Here is a 27,652-nt window from a genome sequence, read left to right as displayed (position 1 = left end):
GGTAAGACTCTTGGCAGTGCGAAGGATCAGAGGGATCTTGAGGTCCGACTCCATAGGACACTCAAAGCTGCTGCGTAGGTTGACTGTGTCGTTAAGAAGGCATATGGTGCATTGGTCTTTATCAACCATGGGATTAAGTTTAAGTGCCAAGAGATAATGTTACAGCTATATAGGACTCTGGTCAGACCCCACTTGGAGTACTGTGCTCAGTTCTGGTCACCTCACTAGAGGAAGGATGTGGAAGCCATAGAAAGGATGCAGAGGAGATTTACAAGGACGTTGCTTGGATTGGGGAGCATGCCTTATGAGAACAGGTTGAGTGAACTTATTTTCTCCTTGGAGCAGCAGAGGATGAGAGGTGACCTGATAGAGGTATATAAGATGATGAGAATGATGAGAAGCATTGATTGTGTGGATAGTTAGAGGCTTTTCCTCAGGGCTGAAATGGTTAACATGAGGTGCTTGGAAGAAGGTACAGAGGAGATGTCAGGGGTAAGATTTTTTTTTACGCAGTGTGCTGAGTGAGTGGAATGGGCTGCCGGCGATGGTGGTGAAGGCAGATACGATAGGGTCTTTTAAGAGACTCTTGGATAGGTACATGGCACTTAGAAAAATAGAGGGCTATGGGTAACCCTCGGTAATTTCTAAAGTAAGTGCATGTTCGCTACAGCATTGTGGGCCGAAGGGCCTGTATTATGCTGTAGGTTTTCTATGTTTTAAATAAGATATAATGAATGACCATATCAACTATGTGAGTACAGTTTAGAAAGAAAGAACCATGCTTCAGAAAGAAAGGAGAGATTTCAGAAAATTTTGTTATCAGCATTGATGTGGTGGAGACAGAGGGATTGTGAGAATGCAATGAAATACAGTTGGCCCTCCTTATCTGCAAGAGATTGGATCTGGGACCTCTCGCAGATACCAAAAAACACGGATGCTTAAGTCCCTTGTTCCAGTGGTCCCCAACCACTGGGCCGCAAAGCATGTGCTACTGGGCCGCAAGGGAACGATATGATTTGGTTATATGAAATAATATGAGTCAGCTGCACCTTTCCTCATTCCCTGTCACACCCACTGTTGAACTTGAATGCACGCGAGGTCATCAGTCGGTCATTAACCTACAACTACTCGATGAGTAAAAAACAAACGTCGCTTGAGAGTTTCTTTGGAAGAGGGGGTAGGGACATAAAAGGCCTAACAATGATGATAACGCAGAGACAGCTGAGGCCGAGACTGCAAAAAAAAAGAAAGCTTCCTTCAACAGGAAATATGACAAGTCGTACATAAAATATGGCTTTAATGCGACCGGTGACTCGCACGCTCCAAGCCCCCTGTGTGTGATATGTGGAGACAAGCTGTCTAATGAGGCAATGAAGCCCTCAAAACTGCTTCTGCACCTCGAGTCCAAGCACCCTGCACCTAAACACAAACCCACTGAGTTCTTTGAGTGGAAAAAAACGTGAGCAAGCGGGACAGAAGCAAGTGCTTCTCCACAAATGCTGCTGCTCTGACAGCATCGTACTTAGTGGCGAGCCGTGTTGCTAAGGCTGAGAAGCCTATCACTGTTGGTGAAGAATTGATTCTGCCTGCTGCCAAGGACATGTGCCGTGAACTGTTGGGAGAAGCTGCTGCTAACAAGATGGCACAGGTTTCTCTTTCAGCTACCAGTTTCAAGGAGAATCGATGACATGGCGGAGGACAATGAAGCACAGCTGTTGGAACGGCTGAGCGAGTCACCATGGTATGCCATCCAGGTCGACGAGTCTACCGACGTCAACTACAAGGCAATACTGCTGGTTTATGTGCGATACATATTTCAAGACGATGTGCACGAGGATATGTTGTGTGCACTGCCGCTGCCAACTAACACAATTGGGGCAGAACTGTTCAGGTCTTTGAATGACTACGTGTCAGGCAAACCGGACTGGTCATTCTGTGTTGGAATATGCACAGACGGGGCTGCAGCTATGACTGGACGGCTGTCTGGTTTCACTACCCGAGTCAAAGAGGTTGCTCCTGAATGCCAAACTGTGGCTAGCCAAAAAATGTCACCTGATTTTAACAGCATATTGAGTGACATTGTTGAAGTTATCAATCACATCAAAGCAAAAGCCCTTAACTCAAGTCTGTTTGAGCAGCTTTGCGAGGAAATGGATGCAGAGCACAAATTCCTTCTCTCACGTCAGGTGGCTATCAAGGGGGAGAGCCCTGGCCAGGGTTTTTTGAGTTAAGAGAGCCGCTACAGAGATTTCTTTCAGGAAAAAAGTCACCACTGTCAGTACACTTCAGTGACGAGGAGTGGATAGCAAAACTCACTTATCTGTGTGACATCTTTGACTTGCTCAATGAACTCAATTTGTCACTTCAGGGAAGAATGACAACTGTCTTCAAGTTGGCAGATAAAGTGTCTGCTTTCAAAGCCAAACTGGAACTGTGGGGACGGAGAGTGGACAGGGGTATATTTGACATGTTCCGAACGTTAACTGGAATTTTGGGAGAGACTGAGGCTGCACCGTCCTTCTCACAGCTGGTGCGCGATCACCTATCTTCGCTGTCAACAGAATTCGAGCATTACTTCCCAACCGCAAACGACCTAGGACGTGCAAAGGAATGGGTCCGTGACCCATTTGTGAATGTCCCTGGTGAATCATCCATGTCAGCGCGGGAAGAAGATCAACTCCTCGAGCTTGCAAATAACGGTGGGCTGAAAAGTATGTTTGACATAACATCTCTGCCGGCATTCTGGATCAAAGTCAAGGCTGAATATCCTGAGATAGCCACGAAAGCACTGAAAATGTTGCTTCCATTTCCAACATCATATCTCTGCGAAGCGGGCTTTTCTGCAATGAATGCAACAAAAACTAAATTGCGGAATAGACTGGACATGAGGAACCCCCTTCGAGTATCGCTGTCTCCCATCACCCCTCGATGGGACCGTCTTGTTGCAGGGAAACAAGCCCAGGGCTCCCACTGATTCACCGATATTGGTGTGGTGCAATGATTTTATATGTTCATACGAGGAAAATGTGCGCTATGTGTTTAATATTCAAACGTAACTTAAAATGTTATGAAGCTATTGACTTATAAGTGACGTATAATTGACTGATCACTATATGCATGTGAGGAAAATACACGCTGTGTGTTTAATATTAAATTTGTTAGATAAACCCATTAGAAACAAAATTGACCGTATTAGCCACTTATAAGTGACTTATTGTTGACTTATCACCTATATTCCGGTCGTGATTAACATCACCCCTCCCCCCACCCCGTCGGCTGGTCTGCAAGAATATTGTCAATATTAAACCGGTCCGCGGTGCAAAAAAGGTTGGGGACCCCTGCCTTATTCAAACTGTCTCAATGCTGTGGACCTTAGGGCCCAGCGGAACCCCAGACCTTATTTAACCTGTCTCAGTGAGGTGGGCATTAGGACCCGGCAGCGGAGATCTGAATCCACAATGTTTCTGTTCATGAAAATAATCACGACGACGATTGAAAATAAAGTGGAAGTAACAAAGCGATCGGAAAGAGGTGAAACGCCATCGGTCATTGGAAAAGCGTTAGGCTACGTCCGTCAACAATCAAAACAATTTTTGAAGGATAAAGTGAGAAAGGCCCTGCCCTGATGAAAGCTACAATTATTACTAAACAGCGCAGTGGTTTACTTATTGGGTTTTGGAGTTTTGGGTTTTTGATCCTATTAGTGTTTTATATGCACAGAAAGGTAAAATATATACTACATACCAAGACAAACATTTGACTAACTGACGCTAAATAATACGAGATGTACCTGCTCCGACTTACTTAGTTAGAGAACTTCTGATTTTTTCGATCCCGATAACCCACGCACATCCTCCCCTATACTTTAAATCATCTCTAGATTACTTATAATACCTAATACAATGTAAATGCTATGTAAATAGTTGTTATACTGCATTGTTTAGGGAATAATGACAAGAAAAAAAGTCTGTACATGCTCGAACAACAAGTGCTGGAAGAGCACTTCCAGGTTTTCTCGATTCGCGGTTGGTTGAATTTGCGCATGCGGATAAGGAGGGCCGACTGTACTTACAGAAGCCAAGCAGGGACATATCTGCAGGAGTCTGTGTGTTTGCAGTGAATGTTTGTCACTCACCAAGAGTTGTTAATATTCCAGAAAGAGTTAAAAGAGGGGACCTGAATGAGAGTGAAACAACTTTTCTACCTATTGGCAAAAAAAATGTAGTAGTTTGGGCACATGCAAACTCCCAAAGCTACACCTTTGATCTTGAGCAAGGAAATATAAAATTATGAGAGCAGTTGAATGTGAGAATGAGTTGAGCTTGGCAAATGAAGTTGGTTGGTGGAGTAAAAGTGGCTGGGCCTGTTTCCAAGGAAGAACAGAGAAAGGCACTGACACCAACAGAATGTGTGAGCAAGGTGTACAGAGATAATATACCTAGTTGGGACCAAGCGGTTGCAAACTGTCATCCCATTCTTCCTCCTGAATTATGGCTTCCATGACTTCAATGATACTTTTATCTATGGAAATGGACGGGCTGGAAATGGACAGCTGATGTTTCAGGCTGACACTCTTCACCTGGATTTCACCTAGTCTAACTTACAAAATGATAAATATCATCCATTAATTTACAACTATCCTCCTCACTATCAACAACATTTCCAATTTTTGTTAATCTGCAAACTTTTTAATCACATCTCCTAAATCCATATCATTAATGTGTGTGTAATGGGAAACAGCATTGATTTAAGTGGTACAGAACCTTTATTTTGTTTATTCAGTCCTTGATATCATTTAATACCCAGGGTTTCTTGGACTACCTGTCTGCCCCTTTCATCCTTTTGGGATTATATATGTCTGCAGTGAACTTTCTTTATTTCACATCTGAATGACCCTTATTTTCTGCAAGTAGCAGCTCACAGTTTACTTTTGGCAGGTCAAGCCTTATGATATCATATTGTTTCTCTGCCCTTCCTTCACCCATCTGGCTGCATCTGCCCATCAATCCTACCTGCATCCATCCAGCTGCGGCCTGACTCCTTCCCTCACCTCTGTATACTGGTTATCTCCCCTTTACACTCATCCTGACACAGGGTCTTCACTCAAAATGCCGACTATCCATTTGCCTCCACAGATGCTGCATGACCCGCTGAGTTCCACCAGCAGCTCTTGCTCTGGATTCTAGCATCTACAACCTCTGTATCTTTTAACATCAAAATTGGCCTACCTCCAATTAAGGAACTTAATTTCCAGATAATTTTATCCCTTTCCAAAACTACCTTAAAACTTAGAAATTTATAGTCACTACCTCCAAAGGAGACCTGATCTATTTGTCCAGAGCCACAGAGTAATAAAGTACAGAAAGAGGCTCTTTGGTTAACTGATCCATGCTGACCACAACATTCTCCTCCCTCCTAGTCAATGAGTTAGCACCTCATAAGCCTTCTGTGACCCTGGCTATTTTGTAAGGGTCTTAGTGGCTAAGACTTTGCAAAAAGTATAGAAGCACAAAATGTTCTTGCAAGATAAGCTGAGCGGGTGATATTATTCTTGGAATGTGACCGGTGTTTAACTTCAGTTCTTGCTTAGAAGCAACTTGTATCATTGCTTGATTAATTGCTGTAAGAGACGTATCCTGCTTTGTACTTACTATAGGGCTTGCAAGATAAGCATTAAAAGGAATGCTTGTTTCAAGGGCAGGAAGCTCCACGTGGTAAGCTTGTGTCCAGCTGTTCCCAGACACAGGGGCAGTTAAGCTGTTATACAAACAATTTATGGCTGACAAGTTAACAATAACCATCTGTACAGAAAACCAAAGGGGGTTGAACCCACATGTATCTGGTGTAGGTGACTGCATGTGCATTAAGAGCTGTATTTGCTTTAGAAACCAGAGACCTTCAATGTAGCCTCTGAGAGAGTGCTTAAGGAAGGTTCTCTCTGGTAGCTAAAGTTCCATTCACCATAGTACTTGGTGTCTTTGCATCGGGTAGATCGAAAGAAGTTTACAACAGTCTCAGTGGCCCACATTTGGCCTATGACCCTACAAGCCCCTCCCCTCCATGAACCTATCTAAAAGCCTCTTAAATATTGCAATTGTACCTGCCTCAACCACTTCCAGGTACTCACTACCTCTGTGCAAAGAAGTTACCTCTCAGGTTTATTTTAAATCTCTCCCTTCTTTTCTTGTATCTGTGTAGTCTAGTTTTGGACTCCACAACCCTTGGGGAGAAATCTGTGAATGTCCTTAGCTTCCACACCCCCTCATAATTTTATAAACCGACGAGGTCATTCTCCTGTGCTCCAGAAAATAAAGATTCAGCATGGCGAATCTGTCCCTATAACTCAGGCCTTCTAGTCCAGGCAAAGGCCTTGTAAACTCCTTCTGCACCCTCCTCAGCTTGGGAATGTCTTTCCCATAACATGATAACGAAAACGGTTCACAATACTCCCGAGTGCAGCCTCACTGATAATTCGTAATACTCCAACATAATGTCCCTACTGCTAAACCTGATGGCCTGACTGATGAAGGCCAGCATGCTAAACACCTTCAATGCTTTCTTCACCAGCCTACTCGCGCAGCTGTGCATGTGCTCTCAGGTCCTTGCATTTAACAAACTTGTCAGTGGCCTGCTATTCAATGTATAGTCCTTACCTGGTCTAACGGCCCAGAATGGATCAACTCACAACTAACTAAATGGATCTACTCCCTATACAGTCATGAGTATGTAGAGAATTGATCAGCTTAGCTAAGTGTGAAGTGACATGGCCAGATTTTGCTCTAGCTCCATCTACAGGATGACACTACTGTAGTGGGCTGCATATCAAGTAACAAGGAGCTGGAGAACAGGAAGGAGAAAGACAACTTAGTATTGTGGGTCATGACCTCAATGGTCACTGACTTCAGGAAGAAAGATGATGCACATGCTCTTTTCTACCTTAAAGGCATTGAGCTTGACAGCTTCAAGTCCCTAGGAGTGAACATTACCTTGAGCCTGTCCTGGTCTAACCACAGGCAAGAAAGTTTACCAATGCCTCTATTTCTTCAGAAGGTTAAAAACAAAATGGCATGTCCCAGTTGACCATTGCTAATTTTTTATTGATGTACAACAGAAACCATCCGATCTGGATGAACGATGGCTTGGTATGGCAACTGATAGGCACGTGACCACAGGAAACTGCAGAGTTGTGGAAACAGCCTCCCCTCTATGGGCTCTGTCTACACCTCTGTTTCAGCCATCATAATCAAAGACCCCTCCCACATTCTCTCGTTTTTCCTCTTCCATTGGGCAGGAGACACAAAAGCCCACAACCACGTGCCACCAAGTTCAAGGTTCCTCCGTTCTGCTGTTATAAGCCTATTAAATGGTTCCCTAGTACGATAGGATGGACTACTGACCTTACAATCTATGTCATTTTGATCTGACACCTTATTGTTTACCTACTTTCTGTGTAGCCGTTACATTTTATTCCGCATTGTTATTATTTTACCCAGTTCTAGCTCAATGCACTGTGTGATGATTGCATCTGTATGAACAGTATTCAACACAAGCACTTCACTGCATTTTGGTATAAAATAAACCATTTCCAATTCCAAAAGCACAGAGCAACACATTCATGCACCTACAATTCTGCTGCTGGAACAAGAGAGGCATATTTTGCAGCCAATATGAATACTGAATTCCTGGAATCAAAACTAGCACCATGTCCAGAAGTAAATAGCAAAATGTCTGCTGCATATTATAGAAGCTGAAAAATGTTCTATGAACCTGAAAATCAATTACCACTTATTTATGTAGGGATAAATTTGTGAATTTTGTAAATCTAGCTTGGTCATTATCAAGTGTGAGTCACTTAAGACGATGGAAGAAATTGATAGCAGGGTAGATGTAAAATGGGTGTTTTTACTCTCAACAGAGATTAAAGCCAGGAAGCATAAATGTAAGACAACTACTACTAAATCCAGTCGAGAATTAGGAAAATGCTTTTTTACAAATAAATGGTTAGAATGTGGACCTTCCTATTACATATTGCAGATGAGGCAGGTTGCAATGTTACACGTGAGATGTCAGGAAATAATTATCTGGAAAGATATTTTAACAGGGTTCAGTAAAGATCCATTTTTCCTCCCAACTCCAATATCCTGCCTTCTCCCCGTATCCCTTCACACCCTGACCAGTCAATAATCTATCAACCTTTGCCTTTAATATATTTAAAGACTTGACCTCCACAGCTGCCTGAAAATTTATTTTACTCCCAGACAGTGGCTGCTTTTCAGAACGTACTGCCTCGAGAAATTGGTGAGGTGGGCGCTTCCACAGGATGTAAGAATCATCTGGACAAATACTTGAATTCCCAGGCATAGTAAGTTATGGACCAAGTCCTCATAAACGGGATTATCATAGATAGATACTTGCCAGCATAGACCAGTTTTGGTGCTATATAACTCTGTTACTCTCTGCGGTCTACTGATTATCAATGTAAAGGCAATCAAAGAGAGCTATTATTGGTGTGTTCTATGACATTGGTGTGGAACTGCTGAGCCAAATGGTGTGTGCTGCAAATTTTTTTTGTTAGAAAAACACATGATATTCAAAATCATATACAGATTACTATAAGTAGATTATTTATTGCTTACCTTCTTTATTGATTGTTAATGGAATGTTATGCACAGTTTGGAGCTTCACACATGAGTTTGTCAGCATCTGTAGTTCAACAGTGGTAAGGGCAAAACTCTTAAAGCCTGAAATTTCAGAAACTGGAATTATTCATTGGATTAAGTGCACTGTTATCAGCACAAATTCACAATACAGTAAGTATCTTTGTCACGTATGAAGTACCAACACAGTCATTGACAAAGTGAAGATGGTAAAGGCCAAAGAAAAGGACAACAAGTATCAACATATTTCCCAACAGACAAGAAAATGAAAGCTCAATATACAGTGTCTATAAAAAGTATTCACTCCCTGTAAGTTTTCATGTTTTATTGTTTTACAATATTTAATCACAGTGGATTTAATTTAGCTTTTTTTGACACTGATCAACAGAAGACTCTTTCTGTGAAAACAGATCTCTACAAAGAGATCTAAATAATTACAAATATAAACTCAAAATAATTGATTGCATAAGTATTCACCCCCTTCAAGTCAGGATTTAGTAGATGCACCTTTGGCAGCAATTACAGCCTTGAGTCTGTGTGGATAGGCCTCGATCAGCTTTGCACATCTGGACACTGCAATTTTCCCCATTCTTCTTTACAAAACTGCTCAAGCTCTGTCAGATTGCATGGGGATCATGAGTGAAGAGCCACAAATTCTCGACACAAAATTCTCTGCAGATGCTGGGGTCAAAGCAACACGTACAACACGCTGGAGGAACTCAGCAGGTCGGGCAGCATCCGTGGAAACGAACAGTCAACGCTTCAGGCTGAGACCCTTCGTCAGGACTGAAGAGGGAGGGGGCAGGGGCCCTATAAAGAAGATGGGGGGAGGATGAGAAGGAGAAGGCTGGTAGGTGCCAGGTGAAAAGCCAGTAAGGGGGAAGATGAAGGGGTGGGGGAAGGAAAGCAGGGAGGAGGAGGCAGAGTGAAACATCTTCTATAAACCCACTGACTCTCATAACTACCTCAACTATACCTCTTCCCACCCTGCCACATGCAAAAATGCTATTCCCTATTCCCAGTTCCTGAGTCTCCGCCGCATCTGCTCCCAGGATGAGGATTTCCGTTCCAGGACATCTCAAATGTCCTCTTTCTTTAAGGATTGTGGTTTCCCTTCTGCCGTCATCAATGATGCCCTCACCTGCATCTCCTCCATTTCCCGCACTTCGGTCCTCACCCCATCCTCCCGTCACCACAACAGGAACCGAGTTCCCCTTGTCCTCACCTACCAACCCACCAGCCTCCGGATCCAGCACGTTATCCTCCGCAACTTCTGCCACCTTCAACTGGACCCCACCACTAAGGACATCTTTCCCTCTCCGCTTTCCGCAGGGATTGTTCCTCCGCGACTCCCTTTGCAACACGTCCCTCCCCACAGATCTCCCACCTGGCACTTATCCCTGCAAGCGTAAGTGCTACACCTGTTCCTATAACTCCTCTTTTACCACCATTCAGGGCCCCAAACAGTCCTCCTAGGTGAGGCAACACTTCACTTGTGGGTCTGTTGGGGTCATCTATTGCATCTGATGCTCCCGGTGCGGCCCCCTCTACATCGCCGAGACCCGACGCAGATTGGGGGATCGCTTCATCGAGCACCTCCACTCTGTCCACCACAACAGACAGGATCTCCCGGTTGTCACCCACTTCAACTCTGCTTCACATTCCCATTCGGATATGTCCATACATGGCCTCCTCTACTGCCATGATGAGGCCAAACTCAGGTTGGAGGAGCAACACCTCATATACCGTCTGGGTAGTCTCCAGCCCCTTGGCATGAACATTGAATTCTCCAACTCCCTTCCTCCATCCCAGTTTCACTCTGCCTCCTCTTCCAGCTGCCTATCACCTCCCTCATGGTTCCGCCTCCTTTTACTACACATAGCTTTCCCCTTACATTCCTTCTTTACCTTTCCTGCCTATCCCCTCCCTGCTTCCCCTCTCCCACCGCTTGATCTTTCCTCTGATTGGTTTTTCACCTGGCACCTACCAGCCTTCTCCTTCCCACCCTCCCCCCACCTTCTTTATAGGGCCCCTGTCCCCTCCCTCTTCAGTCCTGACGAAGGGTCTCGGCCCGAAATGTTGACTGTTTGTTTCCACGGATACTGCCTGACCTGCTGAGTTCCTCCAGCGTGTTGTGTGAGCCACAAATTCTCAATTGGATTGAGATCTGGACTCTGACTTGGCCACTCCAGAACATGAACTTTGTTCACAATTTGAGGCAACTTTCACAAGCCTTCCAGGGCCTGTTGCAGTGAAGCATCTCCACAGCACGATGCAGCCACCACCATGCTTCACGGTAGGGATGGTGTGCTTTTGATGATGTGCGGTGTTTGGCTTATACCAAACATAGCATTTAATCTGATAGCCAAAAGGCTCAATTTTGGTTTCATCAGACCATAGAACCTTCTTCCAGCTGACTTCAGAGTCTCCTGAATGCCTTCTGGCAAACTGTAGCCAAGATTTCATGAGTTTTTTTTCCACTGTCTCTTTGCCACTCTGCCAACAAGCTGTGACTGGTGAAGCACCCAGCCAACAGTTGTTGCATGCACAGTCTCTCCCATCTCAGCCACTGAAGCTCGTAACTCCTCCAATTATCATAGGTCTCTTGGTGGCCTCGCTCACTAGCCTCTTCTTGCACATTCACTCAGATTTTGAGGATGGCCTGTTCTAGGCAGATTTACAGTTCTGCCATATTGTTTCCATTTATTCATGATTGGTTTAACTGTACTCCAAGGGATATTCAGTGACTTGGAAATGTTCTTGTATCCATCTCCTGACCTGTGATTTTCAATAACCTTTACGCAGAGTTGCTTGGAGTGTTCTTTTGTCTCCATGGTGTAGTTTTTGCCAGGATACTGACTCACCAGCAGTTGGACTTTCCAGATACAGGTGTATTGTTACTACAATCAGTTGAAACACCCTGACTGCACACACTGATCTCCATTTAACTAATTATGTGACTTCTAAAACCAATTGGCTACATCAGTGATGATTTGGTGTGCCATATTAAAGGGGGTGAATACTTATGCAATCAATTATTTTCTGTTTTATATTTGTAATTCAGATCACTTTGTAGAGATCTGTTTTCACTTTGATACAATCAGTGTGAAAAAAAGCCAAATTAAATCCAGTGTGATTCAATGTTGTGAAACATGAAAACTTACAAGCAGGTGAATATATGCACTCTAGAGGTTTGATCTCTCACCTTGATTAGCAATACGTCACTTTCTTTCCCTAAGGATAACTGGGAACATCAACTAACACTGTTTTTAATTTGCTAACAATGTCTTGAGCTTTTGATATCTGGTGGAAATTGGCTCCAGTTGTGTTGTTGCTCAGTTTCATTCTCTATTTGCAAACAATGACAGTGTCAACTGGCCTCTTGAAATTAGAATGGATGAAATTTACTGATTACAAAAGGTATGTGAATGGTACATCTTCATTTATGTGTAAATTAACACAGCAACTTGAATTTTTTTAAATTGAGAGCTGCTACAGATTTACACTGATTCTCACACTTTCTCTTCTATCAGTAGCACAAAAAATGTCTGAAAGCTGTCTAGTTATTTATTAACATGGATCCTTTTAACATGATAAAACCATAAGATAGCTGTCAATGACTGTAAATTAGTGTCTCAAACCCAGAAATGAACAAATAAAACTGCAATGCCTAATTCCCTCAGTAGTTAATTATCAAAAAAAGATAAATTTTGAATTTTTCCTTCTTACATTTGCTTTCTGTGGTTTTCTCTTTCCATCAGAATTGTTCTATATTTGACCCCATTTTTGATTCTCCCATTCTGATAAACCCTCCCTCTCTTTAGTTTTATTAGTTAATTGTCCAAAATATGGAAAAAGACCATAAGACATAGGAGCAGAATGAGGCTGTTCAGGAGGAGATAAGAGGAGAAAAGGAAATGGGACGCAATTGGGACATTGTGGAAGTCGTTGGTGTGACAACTCCTGAGGTACTGGTGGTTGCCCCATTAGAGAAAACAAGTGCTAAGATGGAAAGAGTGCAGAGAACATTTCTGTGGATGTTGCTGGGACTAGAGGGCCTGAGCCATAGGGCATGGTTTCCAGACCAGGTCCTTGTTCATTGGAGAATGAGGGTGACCTTTTTGCTTTTAATTTATGAGAGTCACTGAAAGGTGGACGCCAAATAGTCTTTTTCCCGAGGTAGACTCTAGGGGATATAGGTTTAGTGTGAGAGGGAAAAGATTTAAAAGGTTCCTCAGGAGCAACTTTAGAACATGTAGAACATGTTAAGTACTGTACATGGAATGACATGCCAAGGACAGTCATTGAGTCAGGTGCAATGTTACCATTTAAGAAGCACTTGGAGGCATGGAGGCACAGGGCTTGGAAGGGTATGAGCCAAATGCAAGAAATTGTGCCAGATAGGCTGTATTCATGTTGCTTTGTTCTATAATTTCATAAAAATAATAGAGAGGGTAGCAAATGTATGAAGAGAACGTAGAGGAAAGATAGTGTGGGGAAAGGGGGTGGTAAGTGCAGAAGGAAAATGAGAGGATAGGGAAGAGAGAAAAGCACAAGGCAAAAGACAAGGGTAAGTGTAACAGATAGAAGGCTAGTGAGGAGAAAAGAGAAAAGAAATGATAGGAGAGAGATGGAACCAGAAAAGGCAAGAAGGAACAGAAAGACAGAGATTGAAGAAATATTTCAGGAGCAGAAAGTGTGCATGAGTATAAATGTGAATCAGTTACTTTCTAAGTTGAGGGTCTACTTTCACAGAATTGCAAAGACCACAAACCAACAATTTACTCCTTAAGGCAAATTTAACTTTACTGTAAATTTAAAAATTAATTCAAGCAACAAGTGAATCTACCGCTATATTTAGCAATTTAGGACTACAGCAGATGCGATCTCAATGCCTCTCCACGCAGCCTTGGATTATCTGGACAATACAAATACTTATGTCAGGATGATGTTTATTGACTATAACTCAGGATTTAATACCATACTTCCCACAGTTCTGATCACCTCTGTCCCTCCCTCTGCAACTTGCTAACTGGAAGACCTCAATCTGTGTGGGTTGTAAATACCACTGGTGCTCCACAGAGGTGTGTGCTTAGGCCACTCTCTCTACACTGTGTGACAAGGCACAGCTCAAAGAACATCTACAAATTTGCTGATGATACAACCATTGTCGGCAGAATTTCAGATGGACGTACAGGTGCGAGATATATCAGTTAGTTGAGCGGTGTCGCAGCAACAACCTTGCACTCAACGTCAGCAAGACCAAAGAGCTGATTATGGACTGCAGAAAGGATAAGGCAAGGGAACACAAACCAATCCTCATACAGGGATCAGAATTGGAGAGAGTGAGCAATTTCAAGTTCTTGGGTGTCAATATCTCTCAGGACCTAACTTGGATGTAACATACTGATGCAGCTATAAAGAAGGCAAGACAGCAGCTAGATTTCATAAGGAGTTTGAGGAGATTTGATTTAAAAAAACATAGAAAACCTACAGCACAATACAGGCCCTTTGGCCCACAATGCCGTGCCGAACATGTACTTACTTTAGAAATTACCTAGGGTTACCCATAGCCCTCTATTTTTCTAAGCTCCAAGTACCTATCCAGGAGTCTCTTAAAAGACCCAATTGTATCCGCCTCCACCACCATCGCCGGCAGCCCATTCCACACACTCACCACTCTCTGTATAAAAAAACTTACCCCTGACATCTCCTCTAAAACCAACTTCCAAACACCTTAAAATTGTGCCCTCTCATGTTAGCCAGTTCAGCTCTGGGAAAAAGCCTCTGACTGTCCACCTCTATCAGGTCACCTCTTCCTCTGCCGCTCCAAGGAGAAAAGGCCGAGTTCACTCAACCTATTCTCATAAGGCATGCTCCCCAAACAGGCAACATCCTTGTAAATCTCCTCTGCACCCTTTCTATGGCTTCCACATCCTTCCTGTAGTGAGGTGACCAGAACTGAGCACAGTACTCCAAGTGGGGTCTGACCAGAGTGCTATATAGCTTTAAGTTACCTCTCAGCTCCTGAACTCAGTCCCACGGTTGCTGAAGGCCAATGGGCACCGTATGCCTTCTTAAACACAGAGTCAACCTGTGTAGCAGCTTTGAGTGTCCTATGGGCTCGGACCCCAAGATCCCTCTGATCCTCCACACTGCCAAGAGTCTTGCCATTAATACAATATTCTGCCATCATATTTGATCTACCAAAATAAACCACCTCACACTTTTCTGGGTTGAACTCCATCTGCCACTTCTCAGCCCAGTTTTGCATCCTATCGATGTCCCGCTGTAACCTAACAGCCCTCCACACTATCCACAATACCCCCAACTTTTGTGTCATCAGCAAATTTACTAACCCATCCCTCCACTTCCTCATCCAGGTCACTTATAAAAATCACGAAGAGAAGGAATCCCAGAACAGATCTCTGAGGCACTCCACTGGTCACCCGTCTACAACCACTCTTCGTCTTCTGTGGGCAAGCCAATTCAAATTAAACACTCTAAAACTTCTACAAATGTACCGTGGAGATACTCTGACTGGCTACATCACTGTCTGGTATGGGGGGGGGGGGGGCAACTGCACAAGATCAAAATAAGTTGCAGAAACTTGTAGAAGTAGTCAGCTCTGTCATAGGTACCAGCCTTCATAGTATCCAAGACAACTTCAGGGAGCAGTGCCTTAGGAAGAGTATGCCCTCTTCACACTGTTACTGTCAGGAAGGAGGCAGAGAAGCCTGAAGGCATGTACTCAGCCATTCAGGAACGGCTTCTTCACTTCTGCCATCTGATTTCTAAATGGACATTGAACCTGTGAACCTTCCTTGGAGTGGAGAAGGATACAACAGCAAATATAGTGATCATTTCTTCCCCTTAATATAAGTCTCTATAACAAGATGGCAAAGATTTAAGGTAAGAGGTAGGTGAGTTATTTGTGGAAAAGGTTTTTCACTAAGAGGGTGTTCGAAACCTTAAATGTACTGCTGCAAATGCGATCTCATTGGCTCTCCACGTGGTCTTGGATCACCGAGACAATACAAATCGCTATGACAGGAGGCTGTTCATTGACTACAGCTAGCATTAAACGCCATCATTCCTACAGTTCTGATTGAAAAGCTCCAGAAATTGGGCCCCTGGACCTCCCTCTGCAACTGGATCCTCAACTTCCTAACTGGAAGACCACAATCTGTGTGGATCAGGAATAACATCTCCACCTTGCTGACAAACAACACTGGTGCACCTCAGGATGAGTGCTTAGCCCACTGCTCTACTCTCTCTACACCCATGACTGAGTGGCTAGGCACAGCTCAAATGCCATCTACAGATTTACTGACAATACAACCACTGCTGGCAGAATGTCAGATGGTGACGAGAGGCTATACAGGAGTGAGATATATCAGCCAGTTGAGTAATGTTGCAGTAGCAACACTGCGGTCAACATTAGTTAGACCACAGAAGTGATGCATAGCTTTGGCACTCAGAACGTTTAATAAGGTATTGGGTAAGCACTTCGAATACCAAGACGCAGAAGACTATGTATGGGCTATGTGCTGATAGATGGAATGAGTATTGATAGAAACTTCATGACCAACATGGACATGGTGGACTGAAATACCTATTTCTACGCTGTATACATTACGACATATTGACTCTATCTTAGACAAATTAAATAAAATTACTTACATTTCTTCTGCTGTTCCCTCATGATTTCCCTCCATTCAGCTCTTTCATAATCTGATGATATCAGGAATACATAGCTCTGTAAGATGGAGAACAATTTTAACACATTTAAATTTCAGGAGACTATTTCAACACAGTCCTAACAGAGGTGTCTCCTTACTGAGATACACACTTTAAATCATTATTCAGCAAACAGAAGTGAATGCCTCTCACAGGGGGAAAAAATATCAGAAGGGGGAAACACAGTGAGGAAATGAACATGCTATTTAATGATTTTTTTTGGTGTTTTCCTAGTTCATTCTCTACAGGTTTTTGGTGGTCAATTTAGGTCAACATTTTTTTTTGCGATGAGCACATATTTAGAAATTCCAGGCTGAACCAGTTAATTATACTAAAATTTGACTTTAATTTAAACTCAGGCTGTGGTGGGTTAGAAAAGAATGACAAGATATGGATTATGTGATAACGTGCTGAATTTCTGATCTAATTGGCGGCTCAGGAATCAAGTGGGAGTAATGCCTCCTTTCTCAGGGAGTTGACTAAAACTAGGGTGTATAGGTTTAGGAGATGAGGGGAAGGATTTAATAGGCTCCTGAGGAGCAATCTTTTCCATGGTGAATGAGCTCAAATAAATAATTTAATAGCAATATTGATTAGTAAGGTTACAGGGAGAGGACAGGAGAATGTTAAAAGGGATATTAAATCAGCCATGATGGAATAGCAAAGCAGAATTGATGGCCCAAATGGCCTAATTCTGCTCCTATGTCTTATGGTTTTATTATTGAAGGATGACTCCTTAATATCACTGTATGACCTTAACAAATCACTTAATACTTTTGGGAATCCCGGCCCATGTGGATATCAAGTCTGTACTGAACAGTTTCAGTGAGTGGACATTCACCTTGCCATGCCTGTTATGCACTCTGAAAGCCATGTTTGGAGACATAAGTAATAACAATGACTCTTGTTCTGACAGCTTCTTCTTCAGCCGTTCAATTACTTTGCTGCCCTTGTTAGCTCTCTGTGAACAAAAACAAAGAACACAAGTAAGATCGCTGCCTTCTGTAATTTTTTATATAGAAGAAAGTAATATTTACAAATCAGTGCATGTTAATTCTGATATTCATTGATTATGAAAACCAATCTATGACCTTTTTCTAGTTCACTAGTTCTTGTGCTGGCCTTACTATAAATTTTACTCAATCACCCACAGAAAGAAACTCAAAATATAATGGTGCATAAAATGGGCTCAATTGTGGGATGCCAAGAACCGTTTCAGGCATAAGTATGTAACTGAAAATTTCCACTGTGCCTGAGGACTTGCAACCAATGCTGTGGCTAAGAGAGATTGGAGGGAGGAAGATCAGACCCCAGAAATGTCAGTGAAATACTTGGTTGCAGGAGGGGCAGTACTGACAACTCAATATTCTGTTTTAAACATGATAGAGTGGGGAGGGATGAAAGGGAGAAGGATGGCATTACCAGTCAAGGAAAATGTCACGGCAGTGCTCAGTATGAAGAACTCGTCTAGTGAGGCTTTATGGGTGGAACTGAGGAATAAGAAAGGTATGACCACGTGAATGAGTTCATATTATAGATCACCTACCAGTCCATAGGATTTAGAGGAACAAGTTTGTAGAGAGATTGCAGATTGTTGCAAGAAACATAAGGTTGTGATAGTAAACAAGAGAAAATCTGCAGACATCAAAAATCCGAGCAACACACCCAAAATGCTGGAGGAACTCAGCAGGCCAGACAGCATCTATGGAAAACAGCACCGGGCCGAAACGACTGCTTTTTTCCATAGATGCCGCCCGGCCTGCTGAGTTCCTGCAGCAGGTTGTGATACTAAGTGATTTTAACTTTCTACATATTGACTGGGACTCCCATACTCTAAAAGGGTTGGATGGGATAGAGTTTGTCACACGTTTTCAGAAAAGTTTCTTTAATCAGTACACTGAAGTCTCAATGAGAGAGTGTAATACTTGATCTCCTGTTGGGGAACGAGGCCGGGCAGGTGACAGAAGTCTGTGTAGGGGAACACTTTGCATCTGTTTACCATAATACCATTAGTTTCAAGGTGACTGTGGAAAAGGATAGGCCTGGTCCTCAGGTTGAGATTCTAAACTGGTATCGGAAAGGATCTGGTAACTGTGGATTGGGACAGGCTGCTTTCTGGTAAAGGTGTACTTAGTAAGTAGGAGTCCTTCAAAAGTGAAATTTTGAGAGTAAAAACCTTGCATGCGCCTGTCAGAATAAAAGCCAAGGGTAATAGGTTAAGGGAATCTTGGTTTTCGAAAGCTGGTTAAGAAACATAGCAGGTATAGGTGGGTAAGAACAAATGGGATACTTGAGGAGCATAACAAATGAAAGAAGACATAAAGAATCAGGAGCGGTAAAGTAAGGCATAACGTTGCTCTAGCAGACAAGGGTGAAGGAGAATTCGAAGGACTTCTACAGATATGTTAAGAGGAAAAGGATTGAATGAGACAAACTTGGTCCTTTGAAAGTTCAGAATGGTCATCTATGTATACAGCCAAAAGTGATGGAGAGATGTTAAATGGATTTTTTGGATCTGTATTTACTAGGGAGACAGACAGAGAGTCTACAGAAGTGAAGCAAAGCAGCAGGGAGTTCATGGTCCCTATACAGATTACAGAAGAAGAGGTGTTTGCTGTCTTGAGGCAAATTAGGGTGGACAAATCCCAGGGCATGATAAGGTGTTACCTTGGACCGTCTGGGAGGCAACTGCAGAAATTGCAGAGGCCTCTAGCAGAGATACCAAAATCACCCTTAGCAACAACCGGAGACTGGGAGGATAGCTAATGTTGTTCTGCTGTTTAAGTAAGGCTCTGAGAATAAACCAGGAAATTATACTGGCATCAGTAGTGGGAAAGTTAATGGAAAGTATTCTGAGAGACTGGATATATGAGTATTTAGGTCGTTTGGTCAAAACGCCACTTGCATACAACACATATATTTCATTTCTTTTATGTCTTTTACATTTGTTTTTCATCTTGAATGTGATTCTGGAACTGAATTACAGTTTGGAGATCACTTGGGTGTTTCAACGTTGGCTCCGCAGTCTCTGAGAGGATTCCGGGAGGCGAAGGAAGAGTGTGGGAACCTTGTGGTGAGCAGTCTGCAGGACGGGGCACGAGCCAATGTTCGACTCCATTTCACTGATTAAAGCAAAAAGGGATATTAAACCATTGAGTCGAATGCGGAAGGTGAACGCCAGCTACCAGCCTTTTGATCACAGGGGTATTACTCTGCTGCTGGAGAGGAGAGACCACCCTCTGTCAGAGAAGGGAGGCAGCCGCTGTGCCGAGAGAATGTTACCCAGGTTTTCCGCCTTTTGGATATGGATTTGTACTGTGGACCTTTTTCACATAGTTTTTTTAATATTCTGTGTTTTTTGCCTGATCTTTTTCGTTTTTTGTGTGCGGGGGGGGGGGGAGATTTGGGGGTTGGTGATAGTGCTGCCATTCTTTTCTTTCTTGGTTTTATGGTTCCTGGAGAAGGAGGATTTCAGAACACAAAAATACAACTGCAGATGCTGTGACTCAAAGAATACGTACACAACGCTGGAAGAACTCAGCAGATCAGGCAGCATCCGTGAGAAAAGAGTAGCCAACGTTTCGGGCCGAGACCCTTCATCAGGAATGGGGGGGGGAAGAGAGGGCCGAAGCCCAGTAATAGAGATAGGGGAGGGGGTAGGGCCTAGAGGTGCCAGGTGGAAAACCAATCAGAGGAAAGATAAAGGGGGGAGGGGGAGGGGATAAGCATGAAAGAACTGTAGAGATAAAGAAGCAGAAAGTTGAAAGGGGAGAGAGGCAGAGAGGGACCTGGGAATGGGGAAGGGGAAGGGGGAGGGGGAGGGAATTACTGGAAATTGGAGAATTCAATGTTCATACCACCAGGCTGGAGGCTACCCAGACGGTAGATGAGGTGTTGCTCCTCCAACCTGAGTTTGGCCTCATCATGGCAGTAGAGGAGGCCATGTATGGACATATCCAGATGGGAATGAGAGGCAGAGTTGAAGTGGGTGGCAAACGGGAGATCCTGTCTATTGTGACGGACGGAGCAGAAGTGCTCGATGAAGCGGTCCCTCAATCTGCGTCGGGTCTCACTGATGTAGAGAAGGCCGCACCGGGAGCACCGGATGCAATAGACGACTCCAGCAGACTCACAAGTAAAGTGTTGCCTCACCTGGAAGGACCGGAATGGTGGTAAGGGGGGAGGTGTGGGGACAGGTGTAGCATTTGTGCTTGCAGGGATAAGTGCCAGGTGGGAGTTCTGTGGGGAGGGACGTGTGGACCAGGTAGTCGCGGAGGGAACGATCCCTGCGAAAAGCTGAGAGGGGTAGGGAGGGAAAGATGTGCTTGGTGGTGGGGTCCTGTTGAAGGTGGCGGAAGTTGCGGAGGATAACGTGCTGGATCCGGAGGCTGGTGGGGTGGTAGGTGAGGACAAGGGGAACTCGGTCCCTGTTGTGGTGACGGGAGGATGGGTTAAGGGCTGAAGTGCGAGAGGTGGAGGAGATGCGGGTGAGGGCATCTTTGATGACGCCAGAAGGGAAACCACGATCCTGAAAGAAAGAGGACATTTGAGAAGTCCTGGAACGGAAAGCCTCATCCTGGGAGCAAATGCGGCGGAGACGGAGGAACTGGGAATAGGGAATGGCATTTTTGCATTGGGCAGGGTGGGAAGAGGTATAGTCAAGATAGTTATGGGAGTCAGTGGGTTTGTAGAAGATGTCAGGTGGATAGTCTGTCTCCAGAGATGGAGACCGAGAGATCAAGAAAGGGGAGAGGAGTGTCCGAGATGGACCAAGTGAATTTAAGGGCCGGGTGAAAGTTAGAGGCAAAGCTGATGAAATTGACGATTTCAGAGTTGTATCTTTGAACCTTTGGATTGATTAGGAATGGTCAGCATGGCTTTGTGTGTGGTAGGTCATGACTTACCAATCTAATAGAGTTTTTCAAGTATGTTACCAGGAATGAGGGTAAGGTAGTGTCCACTGGACTTCACCAAGGCATTTGATAAAGTCCTGCATGGGAGGTTGGTCAAGAAGGGTCAGTTGCTTGGTATTCAAGATATGGTAGTAAATTAGATTGGACATTGGCTTTGCGGGAGAAGCCAGAGAGGGGCAGTAGATCATTGCCTGTGACTAGTGGATTGATGCTGGGTCCATTATTGTTTGTCATCTATATCAACGATCTGGATGATAACGTAGTTAACAGGATCAGTAAATTTGCAGATGACACCAAGACTGGGAGTGTAGGAGACAGCGAGCAAGACTGTCAAAGCTGAACCAGGTGGTAAAATGGGCTGAAAATAGTAGATGGAATTTAATGCAGACAAGTGTGAACTTTGCACTTTGGAAAGAGCAACCAGGACAGGTCTTACAGAGTGAGCGGCGTGGCAGAACAAAGGGGTCTGGGAATATAGGACATTGAAAGTGGCATCACAGGTAGATAGTTAGTACATTGACTTTCATAAATCAAAGTATTGAGTACAGGAGAGGGCATGTTATGTTGAAGTTGTATAAGGCGTTGCATAGGCCTAATTTGGAGAACTGTATTGTGTGCAGTTTTGGTCACCTACTCACAGGAAAGATGTAAACAATGTTGAAGGAGTATAAAGAAAATTTACAAGGGTGTTTTCGGGACTGGAAGACCTGAGTTATAAGGAAGGATTGAATGGGTTAGAAATATATTCCCTAGAAAGTAGAAGATTAAGGGGAGATTTGAAAGAGGTATAAAAAATTTCAAGGGTAGAGATAGGGTAAATACAAGCAGGGTTTTTTTCGACTAAGGTTGTGTAAGACTACAAAAAGAGGTCATGGAATTAGGGGGAAAGGTAAAATGTTTAAGGGGATTCCTCACTCAAGGGGGTGATGAAAGCGTGGAATGAGCTGCCAGCGCAAGCAGTGGGTGCAGTTTTGATTTCACTGTTTAAGGGAGGTGTGCAGAGGTACACGGGTAGCAAGGCTGCGGAGGACTGTGATCTGGGTGCAGATTCATGGGACCAGGCATTTAAATGGTTTGGGACAGACTGGATGGGCAGAAGGGCCTGTTTCTGCATTGTAGTTTTCTATGATTCTATGAAATAGTGGGGCAGAAAGGACTAGCATTTAAATACTGTGTTGTTACACAGATTTCAGAGTGAAATCTGCATCAACCATGTCATTTTGTGGGGTTGGGTATTGGAACCAGGCAGGCACTAGAAGAATTAGTGTAAGAAAAATCAGAGAGTGACATAATTACTGCCAGGTTGGGAAATGGAGGGCAAATGAGAGTCCGAAAAATGAAGTTAAGTAATTCACCCACCTACAGTAATAAATCTGTTTGTTCCACTGTGTCCATCAACAGATACTCTGAGGCTAACATTTAACCAATTCCCGTGTTGTCATTGTTTTACTCCAGACAAATATATTTACAATTAGAAAATAGAAAGAAAAAAGCTGCAATGTGCAAATGAATTTCTAGGCATTGATACATTAATAGAGTTTACATCTCCAAGCTGGTAAAGCCAGTGGGTCTTTGAAATTAATACATGAATTAATTAATTAATAGTACAAACATGTTGACAATAAGCATTACTTAATTATACTCTAGTATGAAATAATATTTTAAAATAATCTCACAAAGCCTCAGTTTTTTTTTGCTTCAGAGATTGCAAGCACAGATAAATTCGATCAAGTTCTTCAGGATATTGATTTTTTTTAATGACATCATGAACTGAAAATCCGGTTTTGCACAAAAAAGATTATTTCCAAGCTGCACCTGATTATTTGCAGGGGAATGGGAACCAGACTGCCAGGGGAGATTGTGGAGTGACCATCAGACATTACCAGTCCCTCCAACTTGCTTTGTATTATCTACAAACTTGGCCACATAGCCATGAATTCTGTCATCCAAATCATTGACATATAACATGAAAAAAGTGGTCAGCAGAACACCAGCCGTCACCAGCAGACACCCTTTATCCTGACTCCTTGTCTCCTGTCAGTCAACCATCTATCCATGATGATCTCTTCTTTGTAATACCACGGGCTCTCAGCTCGTTAAGTAGCCTCATATGTGGCATCTTCTGAATATCCAAATAGACAACAACCACTGATTCTCCTTTGTCTATCCTGCCCATTATTCCCTCAAAGAATTCCAACAGATTTGTAAGCCAGTATTTCCCCTTAAGGAAGCTTTGTCCTATTTTATCACGTGCCTCGAAGTACCTCAATCCTCATCCTTAATAATAGACTCCCAACATATTCCCAACCACTGAAGTCAGGCTAACTGGACTGACATTTGCAATTCTCCAGTTCTCTAGAACCATTCCAGAGTCTACAGATTCTTGAAAGATGCTTCCACAATCTCTTCAGCTACCTCTTTCAGCACCCTGGTCCAGGTGAAGTATCTACCTTCAGAGCTTTCAGCTTCCCAAGTACCTTCTCCTCAGTAATAGCAACTACACTTACTTCTGCCCTGACGCTCTCAAATTCCTGGCATACTGCTAGTATCTTACATAGTGAAAACTGTCCCAGATACTGAGTTTCAAAAGTTGGGACCACTTTTTATGTTGTATGTCAATGACTTAGATGACGGAATTGATAGCTTTGTGACCAAGTTTGCGGACAGACAAAGAAAAGTGGAGGGGCAGGTAGCTTTGAGTAAGGAGAGAGACTACAGAAGGACTTAGACAGATTTGGAGAATGGGCAATGAAGTGGCAGATGGAATACAATGTCGGCAAGTGTAAGGTCATGCACTTTGGTGGAAGAAATAAAGAAGTGGACTATTTTCTAAATGGTAAGAAAATTCGAAAATCTGAGGTGCAAGGGGATTTAGGAGATCTTGTGCAGGGTACCCTAAAGGTTAAACTGCAGGTTGAACAGCAGGGTTCTCAGTGACATTAACTGTAATGTTAACTGTTACCTGCTAATAATAAAACGGCTTCTCGGTAGTGTTATAATGAAATGGCTTCTCTGTGATGTTAACTATGAGGTAATGCTCTCTGTAGCTGAAATGTTTGGGTTATAACTACTGATAACGGGGGGACTAACCAATGGGAGTCTTGTTATTCTATCTGTATGTGTGAGAACCCAGTTGATGCGTGGGAAGTTCGGCGAGGAGAAGCGAAGAGGGAGGATGTGTGGGAAGTGCTCTGGTAGACGACTGTGGTTGGTCCCAGTCCGAGGGTCGTGGAGTTCAAAGGAAGTCAAATAGTGGACTGAGGATACTGTGTGAGCTCCAACGTGAGCACAAACTGTATAATTTCTATACTTGGCACCTTTTTATTTTATAATTTTGTTTCTTTACTAGCCCCATAGTCACATTAAAATTTATAAAGCGTAATCGTTTAAACGTACATTGTGTACGGACTGATATTTTACGTTGTGGGTTTGTGCCGGGGTGCATACACAGTTCGATGGGCAGACACGGTTTCCCCTAGATGGATATGGGTTGATAGAGTTGAGTATTACAGAAAAAATACGCCAAAAGCTTTCTTTACAATCCTATCAACCTGTAATGCCACTTTCAACAAATTATGGACCTATATTCCCAGATACCTTTGTCCTACCACACTCCTCAATGCCCTACCGTTCACTGTGTAAGACCCACACTGGTTGGTCCTACCTAAGTGCAAAACCTGGCACTTGTCTGCATTAAATTTCATCTGCCAGTTTTCCAGCAGGTCCAGATCCTTCTACAAGCCATGATAGTCATCCTCGCTGTCCACTGCACTCCCTATCTTGTGTCATCCACAAATCCGCTTATTCAGTTAACCACATTATCACCCAGATCACTGATATAGACAACAGGATCCAGCACTAATTCCCTGTGGTACAGCACTAGTCACAACCATCTACTACCATTCTCTGGCTTCTCCAACAAAGCCAATGTCAAATGCCATGTAGACAACATTCACTGACTGCCTTGTCTTCATCAACTTTCTTGCTAACTTCCTCAAAAAGCTCTACGAGATTGGTTAGGCATGAACTACCGTGCACAAGACTACCCCTAATCAGTCCACGCCCACAGATCTAGACCTCAGCAGACGGCGAACCTCCTGGTTCATCCACGGCTTTCAGTTTGGGAAAGCACACGTTTTCGTAGGCGCACACTCATCTACACAGCTTTTAATGAAGTGGGTAACAACTGGAGCATATTCATCCAGATTCAAAGATGAATCCCTGAATACAGTCCTGTCCACCGATTCAAAGCACTCCTGTAGGCGCTCCTGCGCTTCCCCTGTCCATACCTTCTTGGTCCTCACTACTGGTGCTTCTCTGCCTATATTCAGGGAGTAGAAGTACAGTCAGCTGGTCAGACTTTCCAAAGTGTGGGCATTAAATGTAACTTACAAGTACAGTGCATTCTTGGTAGTGTAACAGTGTATCGTTTCCTCTGGTAGTACAAGTGATTTGTCGATGGAAATTTTATTGAATTCTTCAAGCTGGCCTGGTTAAAATCCCCCAAAATGATAGTGTCATGGTATGCTGTTTCATACATATTGATCATATTACTCTGATCACCTAGAGCCTGCCTGGCATTGGCCTGAGGTGGAACATATCAAAATGATCACTGAAATCTTCCACTTAATTACAAGATATTCCAGGTCTGGTGAGCAGAACTGGGACATCCTACTCTGACTGTGTATAGTGAACCCGTCAATCTTAATCACTGCATCCGGTACGGAGGAGGTTAACCAGGATTCCATGAAACAAAGGACGCAAGCGGTCCTTATGACCCACTGAGACAGCACCCTAGCTCTGAGATCTTCGATGTTATTTACTAGATATATTTGCCAGCAAGATAGTTGGTATTGGGAGTCAAATACCCTGCTTTCTTAAACACACCTGTATTCCTGATTGGCAGCCACGTTTCCTTTGAGAAGTGTGCCCACAATCGGCATTGTTTCTGTTGGTCTTAAGCAGTGATAGATTGTCCAATCACATTAAAACATCTTTAATAACTGCACAGACCTTGGAAGCAGTTGTGATTCTCAGCTGTATTAGGCTGAAACGTGAATATTTCATCCTATCTATTGATCTACGCTGCAACAAGATCATCACCTCAAGGTGCCCTGGGAGTAACAGTACAGTGGATTCTGATTAATTGGAACACATTGGAACCAGTACATTTTGGCCCAATTAAACAGCTGCCCCAATTAGCTGGGTTCATGGAAAGGTATAAGAAAGAGTAACTACTATTTAACTGAGTAACAACTTATATTTTTAAGTGAAATACAGAAAAAAATTGGAGCACTACCTAGACCTCCACAATACTATAAAACTGTGTATTAGTTCCTTATAGTTATCAACATGAATTCTTCCAACACAGATTTCTGATTGACTGTAAATTAACAAAATCAATGCAGACACCACACGTGGATACTGGACTGCCTTCATACAAAGCCATTAATGACTGCATCTTCCAAGTCATCATTTCCATTGTAACTTACATGATGATTGACAATACCTTCACATTCTTCGTAGGTCCTAACTTGTGAATAGTGAAATTGTTTCATTTCCACTCTCAGACATTTCTGGCATCTTCAAGCCTGAATACTTGAAACCGCAGTGAACAAAACAGTACTGAATTGTCTAACTACTTATTCCTCGCCAAATGTCAGTGCCAAAAATCATTGCTCTTTGAACGCAAGCACACACATCTGACAGTATTGAAGAATTGTTGACTCTAAGCATGGTGTAGAGTCTAATGGCCACACAAGTGCATGCATCTAACATTAGTTCAGCAACAGCCTTCTATCCTAATTAAGCATCACAGTATCCTAAATAAACGGAGGGAATCCCAACTATTTTCTTTGCCCCAAATAAGCAGCTGCCCTGATTAACGGAATCCATGGTATATAACCAGGGAAACAGCATGGCCTATTAGGGACCAATATGGCAATTTGTGCTTGGAGCTTCAGGATGTAGGTGAGGTTTTCAACAGATGGGTTTCAATTAAGAAAAATATTATGGTTGGAGAATTCAAGGGAAGGGGCAGTGAAATTTGAGAACGTGTATGAATTAAATAACAAAGTTTAGTTATCTTATTGGTCAAAGGTAGATAAAAGTCTATGGCCTGATGAGATGTATCCAAGGCTGCTATTAAAGGCAACAGAAGAGATTACTGAAGTCCTGATAGAGAATTTTAAATCTTTGTTGACCATAGCAGAGGTGCCAGATGACTGCAGGACAGTGAATGTGGTAACTCGACAGTTGGTTCGGCAATAAGAATTAAAGGGTGTTAGTGGGGGACTGTTTTTGTGTTTAGAAGCCTCTGCCCCATGTTGTACCAGTGCTGGG

General features: G+C 43.2%; 1 protein-coding gene across 2 annotated transcripts in view; it reads right to left on the bottom strand.

Annotated features, from left to right (window-relative positions):
- Positions 1-27,652, bottom strand: part of LOC140732900 (breakpoint cluster region protein) — a 381,893-nt gene that overhangs the window by 110,939 nt on the left and 243,302 nt on the right. For both annotated transcript variants that reach the window (XM_073055571.1, XM_073055572.1), the window contains 3 exons: positions 17,239-17,358; positions 16,341-16,416; positions 8,637-8,741 (listed from right to left, as the gene is read on the bottom strand). In XM_073055571.1, coding sequence (XP_072911672.1) covers positions 8,637-8,741; positions 16,341-16,416; positions 17,239-17,358 — 301 coding nt within the window. The remainder of the gene's footprint in view (positions 1-8,636; positions 8,742-16,340; positions 16,417-17,238; positions 17,359-27,652) is intronic.

Source organism: Hemitrygon akajei, chromosome 9 (assembly GCF_048418815.1).
Source record: "Hemitrygon akajei chromosome 9, sHemAka1.3, whole genome shotgun sequence".
Classification (NCBI taxonomy): Eukaryota; Metazoa; Chordata; class Chondrichthyes; order Myliobatiformes; family Dasyatidae; genus Hemitrygon; species Hemitrygon akajei.
This window is presented reverse-complemented; position numbering and strand designations above follow the sequence as displayed.